Source organism: Protopterus annectens, chromosome 3.part0, assembly GCF_019279795.1.
Source record: "Protopterus annectens isolate FY-2018-M chromosome 3.part0, PAN1.0, whole genome shotgun sequence".
Lineage (NCBI taxonomy): Eukaryota > Metazoa > Chordata > Ceratodontiformes > Protopteridae > Protopterus > Protopterus annectens.
Window position 1 is genome coordinate 1,935,087,628 of NC_056731.1, and position 27,818 is coordinate 1,935,115,445.

A 27,818-nucleotide genomic window follows, 5' to 3' on the forward strand; every position below is an offset into this window, starting at 1 on the left:
TAACTGGGTACAGATAAATCCTGATCAGAAGAAATAGAAACCTGATCTGAAGATTCATAGTCAGTGCCTTGCCTAGGCCTCTTAGCAGGAGGGGGATGGGAACCCCTGATCAAGGTAATTAAATCTTCAGCCATTTTGATCACTTGTTTTTTAGGCACTGGGGTCTGTACACGTGCCCAAGCGTAGTTTTTTTAGACATAGAAGTACATTTTGGCCTTAGTTTTGAAGATGGCGTCGGTTTAATATACAAATCTTTAGGCCTGAAAACACACTCAGAAGCCGGTGCCTGCTCAGTGGCTCCAGACCCATCTAAGGTAGAGACATCTGAGGGTTCAATACTTAAAATATCTCGCGGCATACCGGACTCCGAATGGGTCTCAGTAGAGGCCTGCGAATCAAAAGTAGTGGGTATCAGGGGCTGCAAAAACACCTCACTGAGTACCGGCGAACCGGCGACTGGCTTAGGAGAAGCATCGTCATCAGTTTTGGACCTCGACGGTCTGTCTCTGTCTTTTTCTTTGCATTTTTTTAGGTATTCCGGTAGTCAGATTGCTAACCAACGACATTTCTGGATAGTTAAATCTTGATCCAAAATATTTAGAAGCAAAAATATACCGACGTTTAATCGTGCATTGATTAAATTTAGCACAAAACCGACAGCAAGGCACGTTGTGGTCAGGGCCTAGGCAAGGAATACAGTACAAATGAAAATCCTTATGAGGTATTTGCTTCCCACAAGTATTGCAATTATTAACTTTTACTGACATCGGTAAGGAGCAAGAAAAAGTTTCCCCAACGGGGTACTTAGCTTTTAGTTGAAGACTTCGGTTCTGAAACTCAAAATCAAAAATTTCAGGAGTCGGCCGACCGGCACTTACGAACTGCTTCTGCTTCGGGCACCGCGCAGCAAGAAAGACTGATGCAATGGTGTTGGCTGCATGTTTTATACCCCTAATGACCTGACGCCATGGAAGAAGGGACAGCAACCAACGCAGGACCCAAGACTTTGTTAATCAAGCCGACTGAGGGCAACCTGCCAGCAGATTACCCAGATGTAATGACTGCAACAGTGAAACACGAAGAACATCAGAGAAGGACAACCTCAGAACCATGGTCCCACTCCTCTCCGAGAAACCCACCTCAAAAGCAGGAGCCGAGGTACAGCCCATGCCCAACCTTGAAAAAAAAACTGGAGCCAATCTGAGACACTAGGATCTGGCAGGGGAGCTATGGCCCCAGGGGTCCGCAGGTTCCTATGGAACTGAGGAACCCAAAGCAGACTCTGGAACAGAAGAGGTGAAAGCTGTCGGCAGTGGGCAGCTGGACCTGGAGAAATCAAGGTCGTAATCTCTAGGCCCTCAGAAGAAGTTAGAGGAGGAAAGTTCGGTGGAGCCTGGAACAGAAAGCCCCATCTCCAGAAGGGAGTAGGGTCTGGGAAGAGACAGAAAAACCCCTAGCCACTAGGAGCTGATCCACCAACCTCACAACTTCGACTTCAGTCAGACTCCTGAAGGAATGGACAGAGAAGCTGAGGGAGATTCTGGTCTGTCTAAGAATGGACTTGGGAGCTGTCCCAAAAAGGGGTCAATTGAAGGGGAATATCTTGTCCTGGGTAGATTTATGATATTTGATTTTGGCACTGGGGGTGGTATTGGTTCCAGAATTTCTGGTAGTGTCACAGGTGGGGCAGGTACCAACGGGGAAACTAGAGTTGCTGGTACCGAGGTGGCCAGCACTGAGACTTGTGGTGCTGAGGTAGTTACAGCAGATGGTGTCGAGGAAGTCGGTTCCATATGTTTCTTAGCTTTAGACTTCGATTTTGCAGGAGGTGTGGGAGCCGAAGGTGTGTGTTTCTTGGCTGCTGGAGCCGAAGTGGACACCGGCTTCGAAAGACTCCTCTTCTGTCCAAGTTTAGTTTTAGAAGAAGAATAGGGGGAGGAAGGTGAGGATGTGTCGGACTTGGACAGAACCTTCTCAAAAGAAGACTTAATTAGACCTTTTAAAATCAATTTGTTTTTTTCTTTCTATGAGGGCCCAGTGACTGAACCCTTGACAAACTGAACAGTCTTGCTGGGGATGCGCTGAGTCCAAGCAATGCACACAAGAAGAATGCTCATCAGAGTTGGGCATCTTCCTACCACAACTGTGGCATTGTTTAAAACCATAAAAAACGCCAACAGAATTAGCGTAAAAACACACCAGGAATCTGGAACCCGTGCTGGAAACAACCTTGTTTTATTAACAGACAAACAAACGGTTAAGCGCTTTCTTCAGTGTATCACTGACTTCATCAGAACACCAAATACTAAAAATCATTGCCTTAAATACAAATAACCCATGAAAAACCCGCCTTTTTCATCAATGAATCAATTAAGTCAATTTACATTCAAAAAGTTATAAATCATTACCTTATACACAAATAATTCCTATAAACCATTTCACATATAATAAATAAAACCATGTATGTTGCACAGATCTATACATATAACTGTCTGGAAGACAAATAAAATGTTACATAAAAGTTATAAAAAAACTAAATAAAACAACAAGAATTTGACTAATAAATAACACTCCTGTTCACTACTGTATCTCACTAATGAATTATACTAACACTGTCTGCTAGAAACGTCTGTCTATAATCAAGTATTTTTAAGAAATATATTTCATAACATAATACGGTGCTCGTCCTAATGTGCTACCCTGTATCACTGTATACTTCTAAAAGTTCGTACCAAAGCATGACCATATTTATTGATATACCTTTAATATGTAATGTGTCAAAAACTTTGTATGAATGAAATGAGCCTGAACATTTATTCTTAAAACCAGTTTTCCCTGTAGATTTATCCACCATGTTGACTATGGAAAACAGCTGTCAACAGACAGCACTCACATGCACTAAAAGAGATCCAGACACACACAGAAGAAAGGAACTTCTACCAACAATGGCAGGTCAGAACTACAAAAAAGTTAGGGAAAGGGAAAGTACCACACTTTTCGGCCACCTAACCTGGACCGAAACATTAAAGGCGGAGGCGTGTCCATATTTATTAAAGGATATCCACACCTCCAGGCTAGTTGCTCATCATAATGCATTTGAAATTATCCAAATGCAACTAACACTGGGCAAGACTGCAATCCAGGTTGTAGCTTGTTACAGATCCCCCACCATGCCCCAGGATTCCCACTCTTCATTTCATAAGATACTGGAAAATATAAATCTACAACCCAATACCTTAATTATGGGCGATTTCAACTACCCCACCATCAACTGGGAAAACTAATCATGTACCAACTCATTCGCTCAATGTTTTCTGGAATTCATAAATTCCAACGCCTTGGATCAGCTTGTCCACACCTCCACCAAGGGCAGCAATATCCTGGACCTGGTCATTACCAATATGGGTAACTGGTGTTCCATGCCAGAGGTCAAGTCCTCGCTGGTCAGATCCAACCACAAGCTAATCACCGTAGACATCCATATCTCACCCCCAGCCCCAACCCCATTAAGGAAACCACAGTCAAAAACTACTCCAAAGCCAACTTTATGCTTCTTAAGACAGAAGTGACAAATTTCATGACACCCATGCAGACTGAAAATAGAGGTACGACTGCTGAATCTTACACAAATTCACTGTATAAGCACATACACAAGTGCATGTATCGTGCCATCCCCAACAGAACCAAGATGCTATCCTCCAAAAAAAGGAAGCCAATCTGGTGGTCCCCTGCCATAAAGAAACTCTACAACAGAAGGAAGAAGCTGTTGCAAAAAAAGAGTAAAATCCCAAGATTGGCGGAACTCCCTGGTCAGCCTCAGCAAGAAGCTGAGATCCCTCATAAAATCCTCCAAAGCCAGTCATGAAAATAAAATTGCTACTGATAATCAGACAACCACAAAGCATTCTACAGCTATGTCAAGAATCTCAATGGCAACACTCTGATCTGCTCTGAGCTACAGTACAATGTCACTAAATATACAGAACCAACCGATATTGCCAACATCCTGGCAGATCGGTTTAGTGCTAACTTTACCCCCCCCTCACCCTCCAAAGGGCCCATCTTAATGCCGGAAGAATGCAAAGCCCCTGTAATCACAGATGAACAAGTAAAGACCGCACTCTCCAAAGCCAAGAACACAGCATCCATGGGACCAGACAACATCCCTGGCTGCATACTAAACGAACTACAGAACGAACTGGCACCCCACCTAAGTACCATGTTCAAACATAGCCTCACCTCAGGCTATGCGCTTACTGAATGGCGCACAGTAACGGTTATCCCACTCCACAAAGGGGGTGCCACCACAGACCCCGGAAACTCCTGCCCCATTAGCCTGACGAGCCTGGTCTGCAAGGCCATGGAACGTATCATCTTGGAGCTTATAAACAAAGACATAGGTAACCTCCAAACCATGGACCCCACTCAGTTTGGGTTTGTAAAAGGTAGATCATGTCTACTAAACCTGACTGACTTCTTTGAAGCAGTCAATAGAGCTGTAGATGAGAGCAAAGTAGTGCACACAGCCTATCTTGACCTCGTCAAGGCTTTTGATACCATCCCCCACTCTGGAATTATAGATAAACTCACTAAACTGGGCATAAATCCCTATGTCACAAGATGGGTGGCCAACTGGCTCACTGACAGAACCCACACAGTAAAAGTAGCCGACTCCAAGTCCGACTTCAGTCCAGTGATGAGTGGAGTACCACAGGGTTCAGTCCTGGGTCCTCTCCTGTTTGGCATCTACTTCTCTGAAGTGCAGGCCAACACAGAAGGTCTTTAGCTAACAAAGTTCGCAGATGACTGCAAACTGGGAGCCACAATAGAATTGTCTAATGATGTAGACATTCTACAAAAGGGCCTCACAGAAACAGATGCTTGGTGTCAAAGTCATGGCCTCAAGCTCAATGCCAAGAAGTGCAGTGTCACCCCCTTTGGGAAAAACTCGGTACCCATGAACTACCACATAGGCGGTAGCTCACTAAACACTGAAAGTGTGATAAGAGACCTCGGGACACAGGTGGACAGTAGTCTCTCCTTTAATAACCACATCGCCACAGTAGTCAGGAAATCCTTCTACATGGCACACCTCATCACAAAAGGGTTCTCCTCTAGAAAAAAGGAGGTCATTGTTCCTCTCTACTCATCCCTAATCAGACCCATTATAGAGTACAATGTCCCATTTGGCATGTATCTCACAAGACACCTACAACAATTGGAAAGGCCACAGAAATACCTCACTAAGAGGATTACTGGCCTCAAACAGTTGCCATACATAGAGCATCTGAAAAAACTCCAGCTCTACTCTGTCGCATATCGCCTACTCAGAGGCGATCTCTGCCTTACATAAAAAGCTATGTCAAACCCAGAGCTGTTGGACATGCTACACTTAAAGAAATCCCAACCTCTCCAAACCAAACGCTCCAGGGACCTAACCCTTGTCACCACAATAAACAGAACACGCTGGGGGGATAGAGTCCTGTGCCAGAGACTTCCCATACTCTGGAACAAACTACCCATTCATGTCAAGCAAAACTCCTCATTGGCCCTCTTTAAGAAAAATCTTGATGACTGGATGGGAAATAGAAAATTCACCCCGGGGATCACTTCTGCGGCACTGCTTGACAGGGGCACAGGAAAATAATTTTCTTGGGTGGCGAAAGCCAGGGAACCTTTTTGGCTAGGCTTACATAGGCCCCAGGGCCGATAGCCTAGTACCTGCCTATGAACCTATGATGGAAGACCAAGAATACCACAAGGTAAAAACAGCATACTCACTCGCTGAAAGGAAAGTGAAATAGAAACTAGTAAAGGGACAAGGTAAGAACAACCAGTGATGGTAGATGAGAACACCGAAGTGTTGCGGAGAGGGATAAACAGAAGTAAAGCAAAGTGGGTAGAACGAAATTCAACTATAGGTATATATAATATCAAAGTAATACTACAGCAGAAAGATTAGAGAAGAAACTATGAAAAACTATGAAAAATTTTACTTAGCTGATGACAGAATCTGGCTGACGCATCTTGCGACAAGTCAGCAAATGAGATCTAGGGTAATCTGGAGAGGGATATTGTGGGTAGAGACTTAGCTTGAGAGTTTTTGGCTTGCGCAAGCTGTATAACGGCCGAGCCGGTTCTGAGGATTGGAGCAGAGTCCCAAAGGTCAAGGATATAAACGAAGACTGACAACATCAGCTGTGAAGTTTTCAGATTGAAAGCACTAATTTCTGGCTGAATATGAGAAAATATATCTTTAATGAAAGGATGATGAATAAGGGAGATGAGTTCTATGATTGCTTGCTGCAAGGAAAAATCTAATTCTTTTAAAAGAAAACAATATAAACAGAACGAGGTGAAAGAGTATAGCTGAGAAAAATAAAGAAGGGATATGGTAGGGGGGCAGCTTCAAGTTATTTGCAATGACAAGGTAGCGTATTTCTCAACCTGCAGATATTGAACAGGTACAAAGGCCCTTGAAAAGTAAGTACATCCAGCTGGAAATCTAATTAGCACAGAAATTTGAATACCAATGGATTTCTGGTATGACACTCCATGGGTAAGAAGCATTTACTACCTCCTCCAGCTTATCATCAGTAAGTTATATTAATAGAAAACTCTATATTACTTAAAAGTAGCCAGAATAAGTAAAAGTGATACAGAGATTGTTGTGCATCAGGTTACTGTTGTGTAGGATCAAGAAAAGAGGAGCAGAATTGACTAATAGAAGAAAGAAGAGATCGGAATTGGGATACAATGAAGGTGAAGACGGCAGAGAAGAGTACTGACACTAAACAGTGACCACATTCAACATAGGAAGAAGTGTCTTTTGGGCCTGATACTGCAAGAGATAAAAGAAGTGAAACAGACTTTAAAGTACCATAGAGTAATTAAAATTTAAAAATTATGAAGACACTGAGGGAACCCTGCATCATAAATCAATATTCTCTACCTGCAAAATTAGTTGAGTAAAGAATGAGGACTGAAGTGGCGGAAGCAAGGCTTGATTTTAGTTAAAACAGACTGGTGGATAGGAAGAATCGGGCTTGGAGGAAAGATATTCACTTGTGTGGGTCCCGGAGCAACTGGAGAAGGGAAAGTAACAAAGTATGATTAAATACCTACTTGAAAAATGGAATGCAATTCCACAGAGTGAACTGGAAATTGAAAGGGCTCACTCTGGCAACTACAAAGGAATGGCTAGAGGTGACCAAGGGATATTATTGCTTGTTTTACCACTTATTCAATGACAGAGTGTTATCGCCATTACGGTGGCCAAGGACAGTGCTTAAGTTTAAAGAGATTCTAATTGTTGTGGAACTAGACTTTCCCTGGGAAATTACACGGAAAAAAATGCTTTTATACCTGTTGTGAAACTGTGTAGACAGAAGGCTGCAAGATGGCTGCTGATATGCTCAGCACAGCATAAATTATTTTTGCCAGGTTCAACTAGGACTTTAATGGAAACTGTTCAAGTGTTAATTGTTCTGCAGCAGACACCTAAAGAGTAGCGAGTGGAACAAAAGGGAAAGGAAAACAGAAGGGCAAAATGAACTCAAATCCAGTTGAGGTGGAGAGAAGTGGCAGGGGATCGCTGCAAGAGTGAGACTTTTTTCCAGTTTTTAAACAGCAACAATTACTCAGAAAGAAAGCCAAGATTCCTAAAGAAGTGAGGGAGAAGAGACAGAGGCTAAATGAGGGGGTTAGTAGTGATTGTAAATTTTACAGTGGATGATAATATTGGGATGATCTGAAGTTTGATGCTTAGGTATTGTGGACTGATGAACAAACGTCAATCTGAATACAAACTGATTTTCTTACTGTTAGAAGCTTAGCTATATGCTGTAGGTAGAATACTGTTCTCTTTATGTAAACAAGTTAAATGCTCGGCAAAAACACTTAAGTAAATAGCTGTGAAGCAACAGACATGGTAGCTGTAATGCGATTTGTAGTGGGGATGGTAATGTCACAACAGCAAAACATGTTCTAATACTACCTGCAGCAAGTAACACGTCTAGGTAATGAAGTTGCGAAAACATGAATGCCAATGTGAATATCAACTGTATGTTGACAGAAAGTTTGATTCTATATGGGAGGATGTATTACTGTTTTCTATGTACAAATTATATGATTAGGTGAAATATTTAAACAAACAGCTGTGAAGCAGTAGATATACTAGTTGCAACGTGATCTGTAGTGGGTCATGGCAATGTCATGAGGGCAAGAAGGGATAAATGTTTTACTGCTAGTGGCCCTAATCTATTCACTTAAGTAAAATATTAAAGTAATGTAGTTAAGAAAGCAGTTGGGTGAGGTATGAATAAGTTGTAGGTAGGCAGCAACAGAAAACAAATGAAATAATAAATATTTCTGCTTTGTGATGAAGTATAAAGAAACATGCACATAAAGACATACAAGCCTATTGTACAGAAACTATATGGAAATTGGAATAGATTTGTGGGCTTTTTCCCTTCTTCTTCAAAGTAGCTAGGGGGGTGATGGATGAACTGGCCCTGCATCGTTTGACCAATAGCCACAGTATTGACTAGAGGGGGTGTCTGAAGGAGCACTAAAGAAGAATTTGAAGGTCCGACCTTGGGAAGTGAGTAATCTGGAACAGCACTTATGCGAAACTGGGAAGGTCGAATGCATGTTTCCAGTGCCCGTAACACCCAATTTGGAAATGTGCGAATCCACAGTAGCGAATGGTAGTGGCCATTCGCTAATGTGAGATCAATGTTCCGATAACAGTTCACACTACGGTGGGGATCGGGAAATTTACCCTTTTCCTCACTGTAGTGTGATCTCAGAGTTGGAATATATAATTTGCAGATGGTGTGGGGGGTGCAGGAGGTCAGGACCCCTGCAGAACAGTAAAAACCTGTGATGTAAAATTAAAAGTTTTAGGAGATGTTAAACAAAATAGCCTGGGTGTCTGATGTCACCTCTTGCTATTTTGTTTAACACTGAATGCGGACATCAGAGAAAGGATGTTCGGAATTATAGGCAGATAGAAATTATGGATACAACATTATTTTTCAACTTAATGACTACAGTTTTTTTTACTTTCCACATTTTAATAGTGAAATGAGATTATACATATTTATAAACTTTTGTTTTTTGTTTGAGATACTGAGGGAGATGGAAAGGAAGGGAGAGTAGTTTCAAGTTGTTGAACAGTCTGATTTAAAGTTGCATTAAAAGGAGGAAGAAGCAAGAGAGAGAATGAGCTGGATGGAATGCTTGTGGTGGGGGTGAGGGAGGAGATAGTGTGGGGGAGATTGCAGAGGTAAACCTTAAAAGGAATACGTGTTGGATTAAGGAGTGGAATGTGAATGGTTTGACTAGCCCAGTATAGCAGGACAGGACAATGCAGTATATAAAGAAGAGGGAGATACAGCAGTGTTGATGGAGATCTACTTAGGGAAAGAAGAACATAGGAAACTGGCAAGGGAAGAATATGAAGTGATGGTACCTGCAGGTCTTCAGGGGAAGATGGAGTAAAGAGGTATTGGTATTAGAGAAGATGATGTTACAGCTATGAATAGCAGACAAATTACTGTCTAAAAAGGGCTGTTTTACAGAGTTTAAAGACTGGTTTAGAGGGAGGAAAATAATATTTCTAGGAATCTACCTTTCACTGAAATCTACAGTATGAAAGATATGAAAAGTGTTACTGGACATTATAGCATTACATGAAGGCCTGACAGTGGTAGCAAGAGATTGGAACATACCAACAAGTAAACATGATGTAAGTGGGGGCCCAAGGGCTAGGAAGTTCATATGTCAGGAGAAGTTCTTGTTGAGCTACTTGATGATGACGGGTATGAAGGATGTTTGTACATTAAGTGCAATGAAGATGAGATGGATAGGTATACATTTTAATCCCAAAGCTTTAGGGAGCGGTCAAGGACAGACACGGGATATATGAATGTACAAGAGGTGGCTAGCGTGAGATGGGTCTTCAAAGACTCTATCTGGCTGTTGGATCATGTACTTCTTACTATAGTGTACGAAAGTTTTGCGGAAAGAACTATCCAGACATTGGAGATCTTCTATTTATTTGCTAGAAAAGGAGAAGGATAGGAGTTGGTTAAGGGAGCTCCTCAGTAAAGAGCTACAAAAGGGATACCACTGGAATAGTGAGGGTTGGGAAGAGTTTACAGGAAGGCTAAACGACACTATGGCAAGAGTAGTCAAAGAAAAAAAAAATAAATGGGATTGAGAAAAAAAGGAAGGAGTGGCTGGATGAACAGGAGAAAGACTGCAACAAAGTTGAGAATGAATGAGACCTCAGTGAAAAAAAGGCAGAGAGAGAGATATAAAACTGCAAAGGGAGAACTTGGATAGGAAAATGTTGATGTGGAAAGTGATGACAGACAGGCTGCTTTTTTTTAGCAATTCCCCATCATACTAACAGCCACTGTAAGGCAAAAAAAGGTTGGAAGATGAATTTTTGGACTGCTATCAATAAGGAAGAATAAACATGCAACATTGTTGACTGACATTCTGGAGAAGTTTAGGGACTACTATGCAGAGCTCTGTGCTGATGATCATGGGGACCAGTCAAATGTGGTGGGAATGGAAATGGACTGGGGGGGTTGGGAGTTACTTTGATTAACAAATGAAGGAGGAGAAAGGTTGTTGCAGCCAATAATGAAGTTCAAGATTGAAGCTATATGGGGAAAATGGCAAAGTAAATCCCCAGGAAGGACGGTTTTCTCACCAAATTGTGGGAAGTGGTCAAGGTGGAGACCTTAGATGTTTGGAGTGAATTACTTAACAGAATTTTAAGAGAAGAGGATCTCCCTAGAATGTGGAAAGCAGCAGGGACTACAGTAATTTTAAAGGAAGGAAAAAGTGTAGAATTGCCATCCTGGGGATACTGGTGGCAAGGGTGGCCATGGTTCTCCTGATGCTTATCTATCATGATTAATGTGGTTCTATAAGGGGCAAAAGGGCAGCGGATAACTTACAGTGCACATCAATAAAATGCAGGATACACAAAGGATGGGAGGAGCCTGATGATTCTTTCTCTGGATGCCAAAAAAGTATTTGACAGGTTAAAATGACCATTTTATGAGGTTCTGGAGAGGGTGGGATTTCCTTATCAATGGTGCAGTTACTAGAGAACCTATATAGAGAGCCTAAAGCTAGGGTAAAAGTTCAAGTGAATTCATAGAATTCATAGAATTCACTATGGAAAGGGGAACCAAATAGGGATGCCCTCTGTCTCCCATATTATTTGCTCTGGATATAGAACCATTTGTGTTGATTATTAGACTATCAGAGATACAGGTTATGATTTGGTTGGAAGAGAGAAAGATAACTTTATTTACTAACATTTTAATCAAGTTATCATGTCCACAAGGAGCTATGGCTGTGTTGTAGGGAATTATACAGAAATCTGGTGCATTATCTGTATACAAAATTAATCAAGGCAAGATTTATTTTATTTATTTATTTTACATTTGTTGACCAGGATAGCCCTTCTGGGTGTGAGCCCATTTTCCACGGAGACCCGGGGAGAAAAGCTCCAATAAAACAAGAACAGCATTGACAGGTATAGTGTCGGTTTTACACAGAATTTAACAGAAATATTTAGAGACAACAAAGAAAGTACAATACGCAATAGACACTTTAGTGAAAAATAGAAAGTTATTACAATATATAAAAATCATATATATATATATATATATATATATATATATATATATTTTTTTTTTTTTGGGGAAGGGGTCCATCTTTAGTTGATCATTTGAATATACTTTAATATATGTACATACGTATATCCTTACAAAAGAAAAGGAATTATCAAATTATACTCTTATTGCAGGTAGCTGATAGGTGTTGGAGACTATAAAATTTAGGGGATGAAATTTGATGTGGGCTTATGTGGTATATGCTGGTTTTAACTTGTATATCAGACCATTTTCTATGCAGCAGAAGTATCCTTTTGTGGGGAATTAAGTACCTGGGGATTTGGCTTTGAGATTCAATTTGAGCCACATTTAAAGGAGCCTATCAGCACATTTTGAATAAATTATGTAATCAATTGAAAGTTTGGTTCATGCTGCCACTGGATTTAGATCAGAAGATTGAAATGTTGTAAATGTTTGTGTTGCCTCACTTTCTATATGTAGGTCAGGCTTTTTGGTGGTTACTGGAACAAATTTATTTGAAAAGAGTAAAGCAAGAGATGAGCAATTTGTTTCTGTGATAAGAAACCAAGGATGGCTTGGGAACACATTAATGAATCAACGGATAAAGGTAGTCTAGGGGTACCAGATATTAAGTGATATTTGGAAGCCAACATTTGGGCCATAAGCCAGAGAGGAATGCACCCTGACTATGAAGTAGGACGGAAGCAGATGATATGGGAGTCAGAGGAAGTATAGAGGGAGACAGGGTTTTATTAACAGTGATGGCTGATAAGGGGTGAAGGACAAGAGAAGGAGGGGTGTCTTGGAGGTCTTGGTAACATCAATAAGGAAAGAACTGGTGAAAGAAGCATATACAACATGGAGAGAAGAGTTACTGGCACATGGATAAAGAGATAACAGATCTGAAAATAATGTCTGGAGCTGCCACAGGAGGAGGAGGACAGGGAATAAATATTGGGCTCAAGTGAGAAAGTAGAATGGTTCAAACAGTGGGAGGAGGTTCAGACGGAATATAAACTGGGTTGCAGGACTGATTATAAAGGTATAAGAAAGATGATGCAGGGAAGGTGGGGAACAGATAGTCCAAGGATGCCTTCAGAGCTAATTCAACTACTGGAAGGGATAAGAACAGGAATGTTAGGGAAACAAGACTGCTATCTAGGATACAAAGTCTTACAGGAAAATTGGTTACAGACAGAAGATAAACTGAGAAAAAAATGGGGGCTGCTTTACTGTGAAATACTAGAAAGGGAGTGAGGGACAATACTGTGAATATCTAGATCTGCCAACAAGTTGAAACTGGAAGTGTCTCTAGCAGTATTTTTACAAACCACACAGGCTAGCTAAAATGCTTACAGGAGCTACAGCTGAGTGTTAGAGATGTGGAGGGCAGGAAAGGGACATATGGTCGTATATTTTTTGGGCTTGTGGAAGGTTAACTAGGTACAATGGAAATTTACAGCAACTGGTAGCTAAGGTTGTTAAAAAGAAATTACTAATAATAAAAGATCTCTTTTTGATGGGATGGTCAAAAGAAGTGAAAAAGGAAGCGGACAGAGTACTGATTATGATAGTGGCGGAAAACGTAATTACAAGAAAGTGGAAAAGAAGGGAGGAGCTGGAGGGGGATGTAGAAGAAGGGTTAATGGAGGAGCTAGCTGAAGGGGAGTTAAGGGAGGTAGTGGGGAATGAGAAAAGAAGTGCGTAATACAATTCAAAGTGGTCCTTGTGATTCTGTAAGAGATGGAATGGAGGGGGTATAGAGGATGAGCAATAAGTTGTTGAATGAGGTACGTTTTGCTGTAAAGGCATGCAAGAAACTTTCCAAATGAAAATAAAATCTTGCATGAGGAAGGAGGATTACAGAATCACAGACTATTCCTCCAGAGTGGGAGAGATGAGGGGTTGGAGTGCTCTACAAAAGTGATGGGTTGTAAAGAATTTGGGTATGTAGACAGTGGATATAGTTTGGTGGAAATATAAAATCACTTGTGATAAAAGCATGAATAACCTAAGCTTACTTCTTGGCAGTGGTGATATGGAGGATTCTTTATTTACAAAGAAAGGGGTAGCTGAGTAGCAATACAGCAGTGATGACGACTGGGTATATAATTAAAATTAAGGTAACCTAATTCTAAAAGTAGGACCTTTTCTAGGTATGTGAGAAGGTACATCTGTTAGAAAAATATATATGGTTTATGTGTAATTATTACAAAGTTAATACGTATATCCTTACAAAAGAAAAGGAATTATCAAATTATACTCTTATTGCAGGTAGCTGATAGGTGTTGTTAACAACTGGGATTGAAGTATACGTGGAGACTATAAAATTTAGGGGATGAAATTTGATGTGGGCTTATGTGGTATATGCTGGTTTTAACTTAGTAAATAGCATTAGGGTGCACTGGATTTTTTTAGGTGATATGAACAGCTGGGGGTTTAAGATTGTATTCAAATGTTAGATACATATTGAGACTTAACGTTGAATGACATAGTTATGGTGGTAAAATCCTTATTTTTTTTCTTTCTTGTCCATTACTTAATTTGTTCTTTGAGGTTATTCTGTTCTTGATGTTGTTCAATAAATTTTTTATATAAAAATATCAAATAGCACATAATTCTTTTTAGTTCCAGTAGGAATGTGGATACTGCTCAAACAAGTTTAAAAAACAAAGTGACAAAAATGAAGGAAACATAAGCTTGCTGTAAAAGAGAGAATGTAAAATCTGTAAACTTTAATGAAGTGTATAGCAAAATTCTACCACATAAGGTAGTTTATTTTTGCATATGACAAAATGAGAGGTAAGATGTTTTGTCCTCTTTTTTTAAATTATATGTACCACTAGTACGTTAGTCAAGTAGTGTGGTTTTCTGTGTACTAGACAGTTTTGAAATCATGTGCAGTGCGCATATCTCTCAGGTTTAAAAATCCTAGCAAGAGATCCAAAATCATAGCACTTAAAATGTACTTATATGTAAGCTCACACCCCATGAGGGGGTATACCATACTCCTCAAGAGGCATAACCAGTAGAATTAGGAATGTTGTGAAGTCAACAGATGAATTAAAACAGAGACGCACCAGAAATGTGTATAAGCACCAAACCTTATAGACATGTTCAGCACTGACACTCAGCAGTGGTTGGACAGATTTTGACATTAACTACTTTATTACTGTTGAACTCATTTTTAAATTTTTATCACATTTACATAACACCTGCTTGATAAGCATAAGGATTTACTGAAAAAATAAAATAAACATACTCCACACACACAAAAAAAATATCCATGACATGAGTTTTGAACAGCTACAACAGAAAAAAAAAAAAAAACCCACCAACAGTGACCACAAGGAGTTCATACCATTTAAGCAGTAAAACATGTTATGTAGATAGAAACAATGTGTGAAAAATCTAAACTGATAACAGTAAACACTTTTAATCAGCAAATTACTAAACAGATTGAGATAACAAGAGGGCAATGTGCTCAATATTTGCAGTAAGTATATGTGGGTCTATATTATAAGACCGAACGTACACAGCCGCGAACACCTAAACAGCGACACAAACGCCGAACGCCGAAAACAGCGAATGACGTAAACATCGAAATCCGGAACGCCAAATGCATTTCCAACAGCGCCACACAGGTAAGGAAAACCTACAAGAACAAACTTCATTAATCACACTTTTGCGGGGGGGGGCAAGCCCCCCTGTGCCCCCCACACCCCCCTACTTAAATATACCAACTCCAAGATCGCACTACAGTGGGGAAAAGGATATATTTCCTCTTCCCCATGATCACCCTGCTGGCCATGGAAATGCATTCGGCGTTCTGGATTTCGATGTTTACGTCCTTCGCTCTTTTTGGAGTTCGGCATTTATGTGTCGCTGTTTAGGTGTTCACGGTTGTGGACGTTCGGTCTTCTAATACAGACCCGTATATGTACCACTGTCATAATGCAAACCATGGGTCTAATTTAGTAAATAGTGAAAAAAAGGCAAGGAAGGATATAAAACCTGTAATGGAAAAATGCATATAAGCTAGGACAAACAATTCAAGCTCAGAGATGCTCAGTCGGCAGCAGAAAATCATGCATAATCGCTCAGCTCAATATGGTTCATAAAAGTACCTATAAAAATCTCTGTCCATCACTTCAATCATGTAGGCAAACTCTACTCATCTAGCTCCCTTAAGTTGAAGCCCTGAATTCAAATAACTCCCCTGTAAATTTAACATTTTCCTATAAATTAAACTGTGCAACTTTTCTCAACAAATTCTGAACAATACTGCCCCGTCGGTTCAAAAGCACACAAAACAGTATTTTCATAATACATTATGCAAGCCTGATATCATGTAAAAATAGCAAGAGTGCAGCCCCATATACTTCTAATCAGCCTATACAGTATGCATCACTTTATGCCACAGAAAACGTTTTAATATAATCCAGAAGCACATAAAATTCAGTTATGTTCCCCCAGCTCTTTTATCTCACAGTCTTCATTCAGCTATGAAAAACATTGTCCATGGTATTCATTCATCCATTTGCCTATATCATGTTGTACCATCAGACATCCTACTCCCTCCCTTTCAGAGCAAGCCATTTATTTAAATCACTAGCAATGTCAACATTTTGGGAAATCTCCACTGCAACAAGAACTAAAATCCTCCAAACACAGCTCATATCATTTTATCTTACTGTCCATTAGCTCCCTCAAGAAATATTACCCATAACAAACACTGGACGGGCTTATAAAAATCCCCACAATTAAATATCATTCACCCAGGAGCTACTAACACACTCTGACATACACAAACAAGTACTGCAAAGACTTTAAAAAAAAAAAAAAAAAATCATTTTATGTCTTGCTGAACCACTGAAAGTGAAACTAACAAAACAAAGCAACTGCCAGGCTCTTCAATATGATAAGCAGATCACCAAAATTAATAGTTATTTCATACCTCACTAAGCTACTAACTTGGCTAGTCAGCTCCCATTAAGAAACAACTCCTCTTATGGACTACAAACCAAATGCAAGAAAATCCTCCAAATGGAGTCCAAGGTTCAACCCCAAAAACAGCCAAGGGGACTACCTCCTACTAAGTGATGGTATAACAAGTTTCGAAACCCCCTTGAACGCAAATAACACGGACCCCTATGCAGAGGTGTAGACAATGCCCTCTATAACCATTTAAGCAGTTGCACAGAATCGGACGTACCTGACCAGTATGAAACCGGGTCTTGCCAAAAAAAACAAGCCATCCTGGTAGAACCCTAGTATAAAAAGGCTATACAACAACAGAAAGAAACTAACGTCCAAGAACAAGAGGGAACTGGCTCAGCACAGGAAGAAATCCTTCTCTAGCTTAAACAAACAAATTAGAGATCTTGTCAAGTCCTCCAAAGCTAACTACAAAGCAAAATTAGCCTGGCACCACCCATACTCAACCGGTAGTAATAGCCAACCTGCTAGCTGACACATTTGGAGCAAACCTCACCCCCCCCATCTCCTCCAGTCAACCTCCAAAGTACATCTGCCACCATTCCTCAGCCTATTATCTCAAGAGATCAGGTCATCTCTATGCTCTCCAAGGCCAAAAACATGGCATCAATGGGACCACACAACATCCCATGTCCTAGCAGATCCACTTGGATCCCTGTTTAACCACAGCCTGCGAACTGGCTATGTTCCAGCAGAATGGAGGATGGCAACAGTAATCCTTCTGCACAAAGGGAAGGACTATCAACCAACCCTGTGAATTATAGGCTCACAGGCTTGATTAGCCTCATCTGCAAGGCCATGGAAAGAATCATTACGGAGCCTATTATCAAGGACATAGGGTAATCTCCAGATTCTGGACCCAACCCAGATCAAAATTGTTAAAGGGAGATCATGGCTGTTAAACAAGGTGACATCTTTGAGAAAGTGACCAAGGCCCTGGATGAGGGAAAGACAGTGCATACCACCTATCTTGACCTAGCCAAGGCATTTAACACAATCCTCAACTCAGGTATTATAGAAAAACTCTCCCAATTGGGAATTAACCCCTACATTACCAGATGGGTAGCCAAATGGTTTACCGACAGGACACACATTGTCAAAGTGGGTGACTTCACCTTTAGCAAAAGACCAGTCATCAGTTGCGTACCACAGAATTCTGTGCTGGGCCTCTCACAGTTCGGAATTTATTTCTCAGAAGTCCAGGCAAACTTGGATGGCCTGTGGCTGGACTGCAAATTAGAACCAATCGCTGAATCCCTCAACAATGCTAATATACTGCAGACAGGGTCAACGCACACAAATGATTGGTGCCAAATCCATGGATTAAAGCTAAATGCAAAAAATACATTATTATTCCCTTTGGGAAAGTTGGCATCCCTGCTAATTACATTATAGATAGTGCCACCCTACGTTCAGGCAGGAAAATTGTGTAAAATCTTACTATACCCATAGATGTCCTTCTCTTCCATGTTGCAGTATTCCACATATGGGTTTACTCCTCTTACTTGGCATACGTCCAGACAGTATGCAAACGTTTTCAGTCCCTTCACGGTGCGTGGAATGTCTGTCGTGGCTCAAGGAATGTGGGCCATAAAAGTGACGTCTGCATGCACCAGCCCTCAGAACTGAAAGCCCCAGTCAAAGCCAGTCCTAGAAGGACAGTGCCCATCCTACACCACCCAGAAAGGGAAATGCAACCTAACAGGAGGGGATGGGAAGGAATACTGCAACATGGAAGAAAACATCTATGGTTATGGTAAAAGTTTACACAACTTTCCTATGTCCTTCTATTCCCATGTTGCAGTATTCCACATATGGGTGAGTGCCAAAGCTCACTGACAATGGGGAGGTGGCCTAGAGGCTGATTCCAGGAATCTATGAAGGATAGCCTTGGCAAACCCTGCTCTAGTTCTAGAGATGTGATCTAGTTTATAATGCTTGGTAAAGGTGTGCACCGATGACCAAGTAGCTGCACTGAGAATTGTAGAGGTATCCAGACCCTTGAAAAAAGCTCCAGAGGAGGCCATAGCCCAGGTGAAGTGTCCTTTAACAGTACCTTGCTGGGATTTACCATGGCACTGGTAGCAGAAGGTGATGGCCTTGGAAATCCAGACAGAGATGGTCTGTTTGGTCACTGCCTTCCCCAGGGCCCTGGGGTGAAAGGAAATGAAAAGTTGGTCAGCCTGTTTGATGGACTTGGTTTTATGCAGGTAATATGGGAGTTGTCTGTGAACATCCAGGGAATGAAGTATTCTCTCACTGTCCCCCTGTGGGTTAAGGAAGAATGTAGGTAGATGTATGGCCTGATTGAGGGACAGGTCATTCACCACCTTCGGCATGAAGGAAGGGTTAGTTCTAAGAGTAACCCTGCTAAGAGTAACCCTGTCATTGTGGAAAACTAGGAAGGGATGGCCATAACAGCTTGTAGCTCTGATACTCTTCTGGCTGTCAATGCTAATAATACAGTTTTCCAAGTGTAATGTTTTAGGGAGACTTTGTCTGCTGGCTCAAATGGAAGGAGCGTAAGCTTTTCCAGAACACAGTCAAGATCCCATGGTGGGTGAATGTTTCCTAGGAGGTTTAAGGTGAAGTACCCCTTTGAGGAAAAGCTTAGCCGGAAGTCTGGATGCCACTGGGGGGTCCAGAGGGAGGCATGCTAAAACTGCAGACAAGTGAGCTTTAATGGAAGAGTAAGCCAAGCCTGTCTGCAGTAGCTCACACAAGTAAGACAGGATTAGAGGGGTCTCACTTGCAAGCAGGTCCAACTGTCTTTTTTGACACCATATGGAAAACCTTTTCCACTTTGAAAGGTAGGATTTTCTTGTATTTGTTTTCCTGGCCTCCTGCAGACATTGAGTATGTCCTCATTGTAAAGGTATCTGGAGGGGATCAGAATCCTATCAACCACATGGTGAGGTGCAGTAACTGCCACTATGAGTGAATCTGGGATCCCTTGTGCTATGAGAGAAGGTCCTTTCTGGGGGGGGGGTATCTTGTTGTGATTGCTCTTGGACAATTGTAGAAGTAGGGGGAACCAGTGCTGTCTTCACCAGTAGGGAGTCACCAACAAGATTTTTGGTTTGTCCTGCTGGATTTTCAGCAGGATCTTCTGAATGAGTGGGAAGGGGGGAAATGCATATAGAAATTTCCCCTTCCAGGAGAATGAAAAGGCATCTGTTGTCAGTGCCTGCAGGTCTGATACCCTGGTGCAAAAACCAGGAAGTTGCCTGTTGATGGAGGAAGCAAACAGGTCTATTTGAGGTGTAATCCCACCGGTGGACCAGATCCAGGAAGACATCCCTGTGAGCATCCATCCATTCGTGGTTGTTTGTGATGGCTCTGCTCACATAGTCTGCCTGAGAGTTGTGGAGAGAGGGGATGTAGACTGCCTGCAGGGTCACTCCCTGTGAAGTGGCTAGTCACATACTTGAAGGGCCAATCTGCAAAGTAAGAATGACTTGGTCCCTCCCTCTTTGTTGAGATACCACAGGATGGTGGTGTTGTCTGTGAAAATCTTCAATGGACCTTGCTGGAGATAAGGTAGGAAGACTCGAAGGGCCAGAAGAATTGCCCTCATCTCTCGAACACTGATGTGTTCTAGTTTGTGAGGCTTTGGCCACAGGCCCTGTACCCTTTGATGGCTCAGAGTTGCTCCCCATTCCAAGTCTGAGGCATCTGTGTGCATGACCTGTGTGGGTACAGGTGGTTGTAGTGGTAGACCTGGAATGAGGGTCACTTGTGCCAGCCACCATTGGATTTCCTTTTTGAGGCATGGAAGGAGGGGAATCCCGTACTTGAGAAGATGGGAGTTGTGGGTTCAGATTGACCAGTGATACCATTGTAACTTTCTCATATGCAGTCTTGCTAATGGTAGCATGAGGATGGCGGGTGCCATGTAGCCCAGGAGACTAAGGTACTGCCTTGCTGTCAATTCTGTGGATTGAAGGACCAGAAGCAGATGTTCTGTCAGGGTTTGCATCCTTTGGGGGGGGGGGGGTAGGCTTTCATGAGGTCTGTGCGAATTCTGCACCCCAGGAAGACAATGTCTTGTGTAGGTTCCAGATAGGATTTGGGGATATTTATCTAGAATCCCATGGAATGTAGGAGGGACACTACCAGTTGTATGTGTAAGCAGGAGGGTCTCCTTGTTGCCTGCTTGGATTAGCAGGTCGCCCAGGTAAGGGGATATTTGGATCCCCTTTGTTCTGCAGTAAGCAATCACTGAAGCCAAGCATTTGGTGAAAACCCTGGGACCAGTGGAAAGCCCAAAGGGCAAGGTAGAGAACTGAAAGTGAGAAGTGCCCACCAAGAACCTCGGCTATTTCCTGTATGTGGGCTTTACGGGGATGTATAGATAAGCATCCTTTATATCTAGGGTGGCTATGAACCTTTGGTAGAGTAGGAGGGGGAAGAGGGAAGGTAAGGTCAACATCCTGAAGGTAGGGACCTTTAGGAAAAGGTTGAGACAGGAGAGGTCTAGAATTGGTCTCCATGGTCCGTCTTTTTTGGGAAACAGGAAGATCCTGGAGTTGAAACCTCTTCCTTTTGCGTCTGAGGGCACAGATTCGATGGTGCCCTGGGCCAGCCAGGCTTTCAACACAGGCTGCAGGAGGTGCAACTGTTGTGTTGGGGGCTTTGGGATGCCCTTTCTCTCTGGGGGGGGGGGGATTAGCCAGGTCATAGGATGGACAGGACCCATTTGTCTGATGTGATGCGAGTCCACACAGGGAGGCATCTGATGCAAGTCCACACAGGGAGGCAGGGAGAGAGATAAAATGATAGAGACAGACAGGGAGGGGATGGAGGAGCAAGGTAAGCAAGTACTCAGATGCTACCTGCCCTATCTGAAAAGGGCGGTCTCTGGGTAGAGGAAGGTAATGCTCTAGCTCGAGAGGGGCCTTCCTGGTGGGTTTTCTAGTTCTGGAAGGAGCTGCTTCCTTATGAACTGGGTTTTAGCCAGGTAATTTCTTTGAAATTTTGGTATGGGAGAAACAAGCAGGTGTTTCAAATCCTGCATTTCTTTACCTTTCTGCTGTAGTGACTTAAAGAGGTCGGCCACTTTTGCACCAAACACGGCCGAATTGTCCAGGGGTGCATCTATAAGCTTTGCCCCAAAGTCCTCAAGAAAGGGCTGTAGGTGTAGCCAGGAATACCTTCTTAAAGGCAGATGCTAATGCTGCTGACCTAGCTGAGGCTTCAGCAGCATCATCATAGCTGCACTGCACTTTATGGAGTGCCTGGTAACCTGGGTGATAAGGGCTAAAAGAGAAGACAGTGATGCTTTGGTACCACAGTCTGGTGCATCAGCCAAGTCCTTGGAGGTTTTTTCCAGGAGGGATAGGGCATATTTTACCATATGATTCTGGTAATTTGTAGCCCTAAAGGACAAAGTAGCAGAAGTGTAAATTTTCTTACCCAGCCTTTCCATGATCTTGCTGTCTGACATCTGGAAGTATTGTGGTAGTGGGTAAGAACTTAGAAGACTTGTTTGTGGAGATGGAGATAGTAGTAGGGTCTGCAGGTGGGCACTTTAGGAGGTATGTGGCAGTGTCAGGAACTTTGTAAAGTCTGTCAGGTCTGCGTGGGGCAGGTGGTTGTGAGTCTGGGTTTAAGGATGCTGAGGAGACGGCATCCAGGAAGGCAGGCAGGATTGGAGGAACAGCAGACAGGCTTGGGGAACCCATCTGAATGAGGTCACAGTATCTTTTTTGTACCTCAATCATCTCAGAGGATTCCCACTTAAAATGGTCTTTCATCTTAGAGATGGTTTCCTCAAAGGTCAAATTCTCAACTGGGGAGTCAAGGTTGATGGACTCTTCATCTGGGGACCCATACCCCAAGGGAGAAGAGATCTGGGAGGTGTAAGAAAGAGATTCTTCAGAAGAAGAATCAGAAAGGTCTTCCTCTTCCCTCATGGTAGGATCTGAAGTTTGAGGCCTAGGGCTCAAGAGTGGAGGAGGAATGCTAGCAGTCCCAGCAGAAGCAGGACGTAAGGCCATAAAGGCATTAAACAGGCTTTGACTGAAGGTTGGCCTGTCAGGCATGCTTTCAGAAGAGGAAGAAAGGTGCTTCCTCTTTTCTTTTAAGGGGCCTAGATGGCATCTGAAGGGGGGAAGGCCTAGAATCCTGAGACTGTAAATGACTGGAGGCATCCAATGAGCCTATACCAAACGCTGCCCCCCCCTGCCCCCCCCCCCGGCGTCGGAGATCAACGTCAGAACAGCATCCACAGATGTGCTCTTTGTGCAGGACTATGCGGCTTATATAGAGGTACCTGCTACATCCAAGGCAGTGGAATCTGATTCCTCTACCAGACTGACATTGGCCACAGGCTGAGGGCTGGACACTAGAGGAGCAGCGGCAATATTAGGCCGTGAAAATCTCGGCCGTCTTCAGCGGGTGAATAGGTACGTCGGATGAAGCCTCCATCCCTAACGCAATCTGTTTTAACCTTTGATTTTCTAAGTATAGGTTCAGTGCATGCAAACGACTAAGCAAAGTTTTGGGCACAAACACCTGACAAATTGAACAGGCCTTGTAGTCATGCGACCATCTCAAACAGAAGAGATACCGATCATGGGTTGCCTTGTGAGGAATCTGCAGGCCACACAATGACATGAACAAGCAATACAATAAAGAAAAAAATGAATTAAAGGTTCTCCAATGGAGTACTTGTCTGATTTCTCAACTCCGACGGCAGCAACAGCAGGAACATCTGGCGTACGACTGGAAGCTGAGAAGTTCAGAAGGCTGGTGGGTGCAGACATCACTTTTATGGACCATGCTCCCTGAGCCAAGTCAGATGTCCCACAGTGAAGGGACTAAAAACTTTTGCATACTGGCCGGACGTACACAAAGCAAGAGGAGTAAACCCATATGTGGAATATTGCAACAAGTCTTTTGAAGGACATCCAGTAGTACATGATCTGGGTACTCGGGTAGATAGCAATCTGAACTTTGACCACCATGCATCCACAGTAGTAAAGAAATCCTTCTATGTGGCACATCTTGTAAGTAAAGGTACTGCATCTAGATCTAAGGATGTTATAATTCCATTATACTCTGCCTTCATCAGACAAATAACTGAGTACAATGCTCCCTTTTGCATGTACCTCACTAGACTCCTGCGACAAACGGAGAGACCACAGAGGTTTCTCACCAAGAAATGACACAGTACACAAAACAAGTCTTGCATGAAAAGAATAAAAGCCCTGTCACTGTATTTGGTCTCCTACAGGTTGCGAAGGGGTGACCTGTGCAGTCTCTGACCTGGCCCTGATGGAAATGCTACCCATTCATAAATCAAACTACAGGAGGGTCACTCGCTCTGGGGATCTTAACCTAGCCTCTGACATACACAGGTCATGCTGGAGAGAGAGATACATCTCCTAGAGCCTGCCACTTCTCTGGAACTAGCTTCCAGTTCACATGAAACAGAGGCCCTCCCAGACTCTCTTCAAACGAAACATAGATCAATGGATGGGTGACTGCAAATTCACTCCTGGGTTGGTGCCCATGTCCCTCCTGGACAGAGGAAATTGGTATTGACTACTATAGACCCTTACCTCTGCAAACGTCACTCACCTAATCACCGACAGTTGGGGCAACTTGGGATAAATATGGCTATGCTTGCAATGGCTCTAGGGCCGTTAGCCTAGTAACCTCCTATTAACCTACAAGAAAGATGATCATTATACTGTATGATGTTGCAACCATTGTTACCAACTTGGGAGATGTTCTTCTATCATTTCCTTAAGCGAACATACTAGCATCATATTCTATGGATGTTCCATTTTGACTGGCTATAGAAAATCTCTCTTACACTAGCTCTGCAATCGATCCAATGAAAACTAAAAAGCAGCGATAGCTAATGTAAAATTGGAGCCGCAGAGAAGAAGCACTTTAAGAAACTAAAATCGGACTACTCCACTGAAAGTGAAGCAGTTGAGAGGCCTTCTACTATCACTATGTATGTTTGAAAATAAGACAGAAAAAGAGCTTAGTAAACAAATGAGGGCTGCTTCACATGTGGGACTGCTACTGAGGTTTAAAATGTGTGTGTCTTTCTTTGGGCAGTAACAGCAGCCTTTAAAATGCTACCAATAATAATCGTTTTACAGTGAAATTCTGCACATGGGAAGCACAAAAGAGGTAGGGACAGGATGCCAAACTGAGTACCCTGGCTAACAGATGACTACTAAGCAATCAGTAACAAACGTTTAGTTGAAAAATACACAAAATGTGTGCTCCCCAGGATGACATTATATTGATCGTATTCACAGTGGTAATAACACAAACAAAGGCATACACACTTTTACATTCTTGTTGTGTCATCCGTTAGTTGTGTATGTCAAATAATGATACACACACTAATGGATGACATAACATGAATCTAAAAGTGAGCTCCATAGGTGGTTACTACGCTATAAGCTCAAGAGCCATTTTATGCCTAGCTACGCTTACCTCAAATTTAACAAAATATTGCTGACATGTTAATACCCAAGAAAATTTACTTTTACAATACAGGTTTGTACACATGAAGCATTCAGAGGTTGCCCCTGTCCATTACGTCCATAGTTGCCAAACCAGGGGTAAATTTCTGACTTCCCATCCATTGATGAGTTACATTTGAATAGGTTTAGGGATAAGCTTTGCTTCACATGGATGGGAAGCCTGTTCCAGAAAAAAATGTAATCTTAGAAAAAGATACCTGTCCCTTCAACATGTCCTGTTTATGACTCAAACAAGGCTTAGGTCCTTAGAACAGGTATTTTAGATGCTGTTTCTTTTGCAGATGTGTAACAAATCCATCAGTGGGCAGTAAGAGATTACCCTGTAGGTGAGACATAGACCACCATGCCACATTATGTAGAAGAACAAGTACAGGGATAGGGCTTTAAGACAATCAGCGTAGAACTTGTTTATTCCCTATATTCTTTTTGTAACCTTTGTGGCCTGGTAGATATTAGTGACTTGGCTTCACCAAGTGATCTGCTTTTATATGCAGTGCAGCAAGATGGAGATAAAACACAAGGTGTTAAGTGCATAGGTAAACAGCTGCTACTGCAGTGATATGCATCTTCTCACAGGCTTCCAATGTTAAATATAACAAACCAAGTGCAATGACAGATGAAGCTCACCTACTCTATCTGTTCACTTCCTACCTACTTGATCTACACGAATATACGCTGCAGATCCTAATTAACTTAGTATGCAATCTCTCCCAAGGACCACCCTATTGTCTGTCCCATGAATTCATGAGGTCGCTCACTACTTTTGACTGCAAAGCCTACCCAGAAATACTGTTTCATACATAATGACCGTCACAGACACACCTAAAGTTAAGTATTTGGTACCAGTATAGGCTGGTACTGTCAGTACATTAAATACAAAAGAAATTAAAGTTTAAAGAAAAGCAACATTCACTTACCCGCCATTAAGTGTGGGTGTTAATCCAAACAATGTGCACAAGCCTACTGACATCAGGAGTGAACTCAGAACTGTTACTACCGCTGCAACAGCAAGGCCCCATTTTGACTTTACCATATCAATCTTCCCTGTAATTAAACCACAGGTAAGTGACATCACCGTATCAGAGAGTAAATAAATGCTGTGTATGACAGACTGCCTCTCCCAAAACTGCCTTCTGCCTCTATTAATTTTATGTACCAGTTTCTCTTATGTTCTCTTACTGGGTTCTTTAAAAATATGCTTTATTCATCTGGAAATTTTCATAGGGTGCCTCACAAAGCAGCTAAACATACAATTAAGACAAAATCAAAATATCCATTCACCTCAATGAAATGAACAACACTGGGAGAGGGCCCCAGAAACTTCATAAGTACTGTATGCACAGCTATGATATACATGTGCATTCAACACATTAGCTAATGATTTTATGACTTTAAGAAAACATTAAACAACAACATATTACAAGTAATCAGACTGATTTCTTGCCATTCAGTAGTGACAAACCAATTTAGATTGCAACAGGCTGTTGATCATAAATGATAAACAAGGTGTAGAGTGTACATGACCAGGCATTAAAGTACAGCTGTGTCCCACTTACCATAATTGTAGATGTTTATTTACTTACTTCCATTTGTTTACTGAGAAAGTCTGAATGGGTTTAACATTGCCCATTTTCAGCGGAGGCCCAGGGAGAAAAGTTCCACAAAGTACAATCAAGCAAGAGAACATATCAAATAGATAATGTGTACAGTACAAAATTCATGCATCACAAAAGTATATATTATGGATAAAACTTAGTTTAGATACATAACATAGGAAAGCACTGGAACAAAAAGAAAGTTAAAGGCTAAGAAAGTGTTAAGTTGATGGGACAGATACAAAAGAAAGTATGTGGGCAGTCAATTAAAAGGAGAAGGAGTATAGGGAAGGGGTACGTTATGTGAGGAATAAGCAGGAGTAGGGAGATAATGGCACATGGTAAGAGAAACTCTAACATTTAGAGAAGCTAACAAGGGTTGGTGCAGGAACAAATCCAATTGTTATCTAGATGTTCTCTCAGCAGTTGTTTGAACTTAGTAGAATTACTAGTATTAAGTATATTTTGATATAGTTTAGATAAATAACGTAGGAAAGCACTGGAACAAAAAGAAAGTTAAAGGCTAAGAAGGTGTTAAGTTGATGGGACAGATACAAAAGAAAGTATGTGGGCAGTCAATTAAAAGGAGAAGGAGTATAGGGAAGGGGTACGTTATGTGAGGAATAAGCAGGAGTAGGGAGATAATGGCACATGGTAAGAGAAACCCTAACATTTAGAGAAGCTGACAAGGGTTGGTGCAGGAACAAGTCCAATTGTTATCTAGATGTTCTCTCAGCAGTTGTTTGAACTTAGCAGAATTATTAGTATTGAGTATATTTTGAGGTATGCCATCCCAAGCTTTGGCAAGTTTGTGAGAATATAGGGCATCACCATAGCAGTCCCAGTAAGGTCTCACTTAACCGGCACCCGTGGGGATTGGTAGATGCCAGTTAAGTGTACATTCCAGTTGCTTGAGATATGCTTTGTGATTTTTGATTGGCTCATATACAGGCATACAAGCCAATCAAAAATCGCAAAGTAGAGCCTCTTCTGTCCAATGTAGAATAGAAGACAGTTGTGCATTGAACAGAAGAGGCTCCCCTTTGGGA

The 27,818-nt window shown here is 42.0% G+C and overlaps 1 protein-coding gene across 2 annotated transcripts in view; it reads right to left on the reverse strand.

Annotated features, from left to right (window-relative positions):
• The window catches only part of LOC122797194 (SREBF chaperone), a 2,019,897-nt gene that overhangs the window by 1,471,142 nt on the left and 520,937 nt on the right, over positions 1-27,818 (reverse strand). For both annotated transcript variants that reach the window (XM_044066018.1, XM_044066017.1), the window contains exon 8: positions 26,092-26,218. In XM_044066018.1, coding sequence (XP_043921953.1) covers positions 26,092-26,218 — 127 coding nt within the window. The remainder of the gene's footprint in view (positions 1-26,091; positions 26,219-27,818) is intronic.